The sequence below is a fragment of the Sycon ciliatum genome, unplaced genomic scaffold, assembly GCF_964019385.1.
Source record: "Sycon ciliatum unplaced genomic scaffold, ocSycCili1.1 SCAFFOLD_1045, whole genome shotgun sequence".
In the NCBI taxonomy this organism is placed as follows: Eukaryota; Metazoa; Porifera; class Calcarea; order Leucosolenida; family Sycettidae; genus Sycon; species Sycon ciliatum.
Window position 1 is genome coordinate 1,085 of NW_027044654.1, and position 6,574 is coordinate 7,658.

Below are 6,574 nucleotides of genomic sequence, written 5' to 3' on the forward strand. Positions count from 1 at the left end.
GAAACCTAGAATTTATGAACTAAGTCGATTCTGATGGCAACGCTGCTGTTGAACTCCTCTGCTGCTGGCTCACCAAGCACACATCCCCAGTGTCCTGGCCCGCAGCCGCTACCGAGAAACTGCACTACCCAGACTCTGATGTCAGTGTTTGAAGCAGGGACAATAGTATCAACACCTACTCTCTGGTTTGTCGTGCATTAATTTTCACACACTCGCATTGCCTTGCATTCTTATAATGAAGGACTAAACACCGGAGATCAGTTGGCAGATGGCCAATAATTTTGGAATTTCAAAAATTAAAAAGGGAGTCTAAACAAATCTCTAAAACATATCCTGACGAGATGACAACAAAAACAATTTTAGAAAATGGACACCGAACCCTTGCCAATGGTGTATATGGTCCGAATACGCAACTCGTTTTTTTCTCATTGCGTTTAAAAATCACTAAGTTAGTACTACTACTTGTATTAGTACCGGTAATACCAAAGAGAGTTCGCCCTTATATTTATAATAAATTAAAAATAGAGTGCCTAAAAGTTCTACGAAAATATTGCGCCGTGCTCTGGATATTGTTGGGCATGGGTATCGGTGACTGAGGGTGAACACACAGGGAATGGAATATTATGGCCACGGGCAGAATCCGTAGACGCTAAACGGCTCTTGTCCAAACCGTCTTTAAATAGAGTAAAACATAGTGTGAGAAAAGTATTGGTTCTAAATAAATGGAAGGAAAGATCTTAAAAAGGGAAGGGGAACAGGTGCACCAGTAAGTCACATAAACTGAAGCTAGCAGTTGCCATGTGCAGAAATACTCTTGTGCAAAGACTGGTGCGCCTCATCGCCGGTGTTATATTTACACGGTTTCCTTTCCTGGCTGCTGCTGCTGCTGCTGCTGCTTGTCCCCGATGTCCTCCATGACTGCATCATGGGTCGCTTCGTTGACAGCAGCATTACACTCTCTGGCCGGGGGCCCGATAAGACTCAGCAGCACAGGCAAAAGGAGGAGTCCATTGACAAACGCGATCAGCACCATGACAACAAACGTCAGCGCGTAGTAGTTTCTGAAGAACGGGAATTTGTTGGCGGAGAGCACAGAGAGAGCAATGATGGTGCTGAGTGCGCCGTTGATCATCGGCTGCAGCATCTCATGCAGGGCAGTCTTCATACGCTGATTGCGGCTGCCGCTGGCCAGGAGGAATGCCCGGGCATAGTGGGCAGTGAACTCCACGGCCATGCCGATGGAGATGACCAGGTTGGCGATGGAGATGGCGTTGAGATTGACGTTCATGACGGGCATCAGGCCGATCAGCTCAACTTCAATCATTAGAATAACGGAGCAGACAATGAGCGACAGCCAGGGGTTGAGCTGAAACACGAAGGTGATGATGAAAACACCCAATAGGCCAAAGCCAATGGCCTGCCAACAACACGGAGAGGAGAAGGATATAATGATAATAGTAAGCCTTCTGTGTTATCGATTTCAGAGGTGGATCTTAACTAGGGGTGAAAGTTGGCACTGAGATCCCGAGTTCGAGTACTCTGATTTTCTCCGATCGAATATTCGAGTATTCTTCATCACCCAAAATTTGCACACCAAGGGCCTTAAAATCACATGATACAACCCTTATCGAAGCGAGTAGCAGTCATTTTTCTCGGGTATATTGGTTGGTGGGTCATTTGGGCTCTCTCTACTCGTGAACAAATGTTCACCACATAGTCTGCTTATCAATATCTGCCAACTGCTGCTCTGAAACGCCAGATATCTGTGGTAAATGCATGTACCATGTATGAATGAGTACTCTGATTTATTCCGAGTGCGATTATTTTTGAAAAAACCGAGCGAGTACTCGAGTATTCGGTATAATTGTTTCAGCCCTAATCTTAACACATTCCCTGGAAAAGCCGTTAAAAGATTCTCAGTTCACCTAAGACTCTGCTAGACTGAGCTTTCCCATGCGCAAAGCGCCACCGCCCTGAAGGATGAGCCGTTTAAATGCACAAGTAAGCAGTACTAGTAAGTCTATTGCTCAGCACTCATCTCATTGATCATGTGGGGCAGGGGTGTACTCTTTCTATTAGCATACACAAATCAGTTAGCTACTTAAACACATCAGTTAGTTACTTAAAAACACATCAGTTCCTAACTCTGATCAGTTAGTTACTTCCACAAATCAGATAGTTACTTCCACAAATCAGATAGTTACTTACACAAATCAGATAATTACTTACACAAATCAGATAATTACTTACACAAATCAGATAATTACTTACACAAATCAGATAATGACTTACACAAATCAGTTACTTTAATAGTTACTCACACAAATCAGTTACTTTAATAGTTACTCACACAAATCAGTTAGTTACTTACACTGATCAAGGTGGTGACTATGCCAAAGTACTGCTCCCAGAAGTAGAATACGTAGCCCGTTGGGTACACTTGAACGTCGCTGTTACTGTACGGATCCACGCGGGCGCGGATGTCCTTGATGGCGTCGAGGTGGTCCTGATGCTCACGCAGGCCATCCATGTAGAAGTCGGTACGCGTCGCCATCAGAACGGCACCAGGACTGCCGCACGGAGCACGCTTACCACCGCTGCCCTGACAGTAGAGGTATGGCGTGAGGCCGGCGCCAGCAGTGGCCAGCCAGACCGGGAAGATGGCATCGTAACATGGCTTGCTGGTGATGGGTGTGCTGACCCCAGCGGCTGGACACTGCAGCTGAGCTGGAAGAGCACCAGAGCTACGCTGCCGGTCGTACAAGAAGAGAATCGACGCGGTCGAATTTGTCAGGAAGTTGAGATCGTGAGCGCGCGTGCCATTGACGATGTGCGGGCTGGGATCCAGGGAGTTGAGCAAGTTGATGACCTGTTCCTGGGCCACTGGGTCGCTGAACTGCCGCTTGCCGACGACAGTCACCAGCGTGCTCTTCTGAATGGGGATGACGTCCTCCGCCAGGATGGCTACGTCACGCTGGTATGTGTCACGCAGTGCAATGTCGCTGGTGCGCAAGCCATGTTTGCTGCTGACAATGCCGTGCCACAGCATAGCAATACAGAAGCCACCGAAGACGACAAGCACGGCGATCTTCACAGCGACGTTGGACAGGAAGGGCGCGTAGGCTTTGTCGATGAACTGAGCAATCAGACCAGGGCGCTTCTCCGAAGTGGAATCCTTGATTCTGGTCGGCCCCTCTAGGAAGCACAGATCCATACGCCCTGCATGGTTGCGGCGCATGTCGTACACCATGATCGGAACAAAGATGAGAAACAAGAAGATCAGGTTGACGAGCACGGAGACCATGAGAACTAGCACGAGCTGACGCACGGCGGACACCGGTACGACGTACACGAGAATGAAGGCGGCGGCGTTGGCGAACGACGTCAGGCAGACGGACGGGCCGGCCAGTCGCAGCACGTCGCCCATGTTGTCCTGCGGGCTGCGACGGCGGTCGTTCACCGTGATAAGCGCGTGTGCAAACACAAACATGTCGTCGATGCCGAGACCCAGGGACACGAACGGCGCCAGGTTGATGGTCAGACCGTTCAGGGTGATCTGTACAAACGCAGAGAAGCCAAGGCCTGCAGCACTGCTCAAGCCTATGACAGCTAGACCAGCCAAGCCAAGGCCACCGTGCGAGTCGACCAGGGCCAGCTGCATTTCGTCCTTGTTGCTCCAGTTCACGAGCACGCCGCCCAAGTTGCTGAGTGATAAAACAACCAGCACGGCCATCACACCATAGCTGAGCCCAAGCAGCGATCCCTCGACAGAACCCGCCTGCTCCAGAATGTCGGTGAGCGAGTTGCCAGTGCTGAAATCAAAACGCATGGAGGAGAACTGCTCGCCCGGGCCGTACGACGAGCCAGACTGGCGCTCATAGAGCTTCAGCCACTCGTTGGTGAGCTTCTCATCGAATGCTCGTGCCAGGTCTTCACGGCGACGTTCGCTGTTCCACTGGACGGACGGGTAGCGCTGCTGCAGCTGATCCTGCCACTGCGGGCTGTTGTGATGGTAGTCTTCCCAGCCGGCGCGTACCAGAGTGATGCTGGACAGGTCCAGGCTGGAGAAGCCGACGCGGGGAACGCGACGCCTCCCGGGTCGCGACGTGCCCGCCGTGTGAATCGACGTGCCCACAAACGCACCGTTCCACGCCTGGCAGCACTTGGCCACGCCGCGGATGCACGCGGACAGATCGCCTCGCACGGCCGGGTCCAGCTGAGCGTTGGCCGCACTGTTGACGTGCTCGACGACCTGACTTGCCGTCATCGTCCTGTAGCTGGGCCGCCAGTAGTAACCGACAGAGCTGAAGAACTGCGCAACTTCCACCAACTCAGCACTGGCAGCCTGTACGGCAGCACTCTGGCTACCCGGTGCTACACCAAGATGGCCAGCCACGGCAGCACCCAAACATCTACTTCCAATAAGAGAAGCGGCGGGAAGCTGGCCACTTTTCACCCGACGGTTCAAGTTCAGGTACAGGAGAAGAGAGCCGACAAGGGCGTTGCTACCGGCAACGGGCTGCAGAACGCGTAGAACGATCTGAGTTGCTTGCTCGGCGAGGGTCTCCAGTTCAGCGCGGCTTGTTGTGGACGGCAGGGCTGTAACCACAGGGCTGAGAGCGGCGGTGACGGCCCCGCGGAGAGATCCGGAAGGGTCGAACTGATCCAGGCTGCCCCGCTGCGGGGTGATAAGCGTGTTCAGACTTCCGTTTACCCCCGCAATACGGCCAGGCTGTGTGCTCAAGTCTACTGAAGAAGCCAGCAGGCATTGGAGATTGCCGTCATGGGTGAAAAACCAGCACGGCACGAAGAAACCACTAAGAACAATCTCAACCACAGTCAGCGTCGGAAAGCCAGGCGCAAACACTGACAGATCCACGGGAGTCCGGGCAATTTCATCGAGGAAGGCGCCGTATGTTGTGGTGACAGCTGTTGCAAGTGGCAGTGAGACATGGCCTAGCTGGCGGAGTGCGATGGGCCAGTCGACCTCCTCGCCTTCTCTGAAGCAATCCAACGTACTGGCTCTCGAGCAGGGAAACTCATCTATCCCCCAGCCTGGCGGAACAGGAGTGTAGTTAGCTGGAAGTGCAGAGTACTGTGTCTGCAGCGAGGGATAGATGAACGACGTAAATCCTGTTTCCGTCTGCATGCACTGGGAGAAGCGCCCATACAGTTCGGCCGAGCTCTGGTTTCGCCGGAACGGGAAAGGCACAACTGGCTTTTCGCACACATCACTCGGCCCGTACGTGTTACCTTCGTAGGTGAACGTTATGTTCTCCCAGATACGCATAGCCTGCTGCAACGCAGCCAGTCCATTGGAAGTAGAGTTGCCAAGGACTGTGGCTGTGTCATCGCCAGAAAACAGACTCTCTCCAGCAGTGGAGGGTGTTACAATGCTGGTCAGCTGCCGGGTCAGGCCACCGAAATACTTCTCGAACTCTGCCTTCTCGCTCACCAGTCGTGAGTCCAGGTCGATCCACAGCTCGCTCACGTTTCGTTTGTCCACATCGGCAAGAAGGAGGCCGAGCGAGAAGGCCACTGCCAGCAGCACACCAAGTCCGCACACTGGCGCTGTGAACCGGACAACAATGCTGGCATAACCGGCGAAGAGACGATCTGCCGCGTTGTTGGCCGACTTCCACGCCGAACTCATCCTACACTCTTCAACACCGGCAGATTCGTGCATCAACAACGAACTGCTGCCATCACGGGTCCCAAGTGCTAGCAACAGAAAGGGAATTTCCGAGCTGGCCATGCATGGTTATCAACTGTTGGAAATGCTGCCAGGTTGACCTGCAGTGAGTTGGTTTCGAAAGGTGGCCACGCGCCCCATGAAAACCATGACTTGAAGCAAAGCCGGGAAGAAACGTTTAAACTTGAACCAGTTCAAAACAACTGCCAACTGCTACTTTCACCTTCGGACAACCATGTAGATCTACATGTGGCCACATGTACGACCGCATGGACTCAACGGTAGATCTACTTCTGGGTGGATCTACCACAGATCTGCAAGGCACGGGTAGATCTACCGGGTGTAGACCATCTTGACTCTTGTACGTCTTTGCTTGAACTCACCGAGTTTGTTTGAAGCAGGGAGTAGCAGTAGATCCAGGGAGTCGTATCTACTCCCTGGTTTGAAGGAGCTCCATTCATGCATAGATGTACAATCCCCCGAATACTCACCGAGTTTGTTTGAAGCAGGGAGTAGCAGTAGATCTCCTCCCTGGTTTGAAGGAGTAGATCATGCATAGATGTACAATCCCCCGAATATGCGCGCTTCGCAGCTACACGTGGTGGCGACCGTTAGAAATACGCGAATGCAGTTCAGAGTTCGGGGTGCATGTACCATGATGTACCCAGCTTGTAGACCTGGTCTACGTACCCTACACTAGGCCCGCGGGGAAGGGGGGGGGGGGGTGATCGGGGAGTAGTAAAATGATAGTAGGGCATACCGGTACTTTGGCATCATCTCACGATATGAGCAGGGAGTAGTACAATGCCAGGGGTATTATTTTATCGGTACGAGTACTGTTTCCTTTTCAGTGTTCTCCACAATGTTTTCCAGTAGGGCTGT

At 52.3% G+C, this 6,574-nt stretch overlaps 1 protein-coding gene across 1 annotated transcript; it reads right to left on the reverse strand.

The window, feature by feature from the left end:
- Positions 1-219: 219 nt before the first annotated feature.
- On the reverse strand, positions 220-5,653 carry LOC135830507 (NPC intracellular cholesterol transporter 1-like). Its single transcript, XM_065342756.1, has 2 exons — positions 2,372-5,653; positions 220-1,417 (listed from the first exon to the last, which is right to left on the reverse strand). The coding sequence occupies exons 1-2, from the start codon at positions 5,651-5,653 to the stop codon at positions 854-856; spliced, it is 3,846 nt and encodes a 1,281-aa protein (XP_065198828.1). The 3' UTR covers positions 220-853.
- Between the last annotated feature and the right edge of the window lie 921 nt (positions 5,654-6,574).

What these genes read in the sequence shown, in the direction of transcription:
- LOC135830507 (XM_065342756.1), bottom strand. Translation starts at nt 5,653, where the DNA reads ATGAGTTCGGCGTGGAAGTCGGCCAACAACGCGGCAGATCGTCTCTTC. An exon ending in TAGTCACCACCTTGATCAGT is followed by an intron (nt 1,418 to 2,371) that starts GTAAGTAACTAA and finishes TGTTGTTGGCAG; the next exon opens with GCCATTGGCTTTGGCCTATT.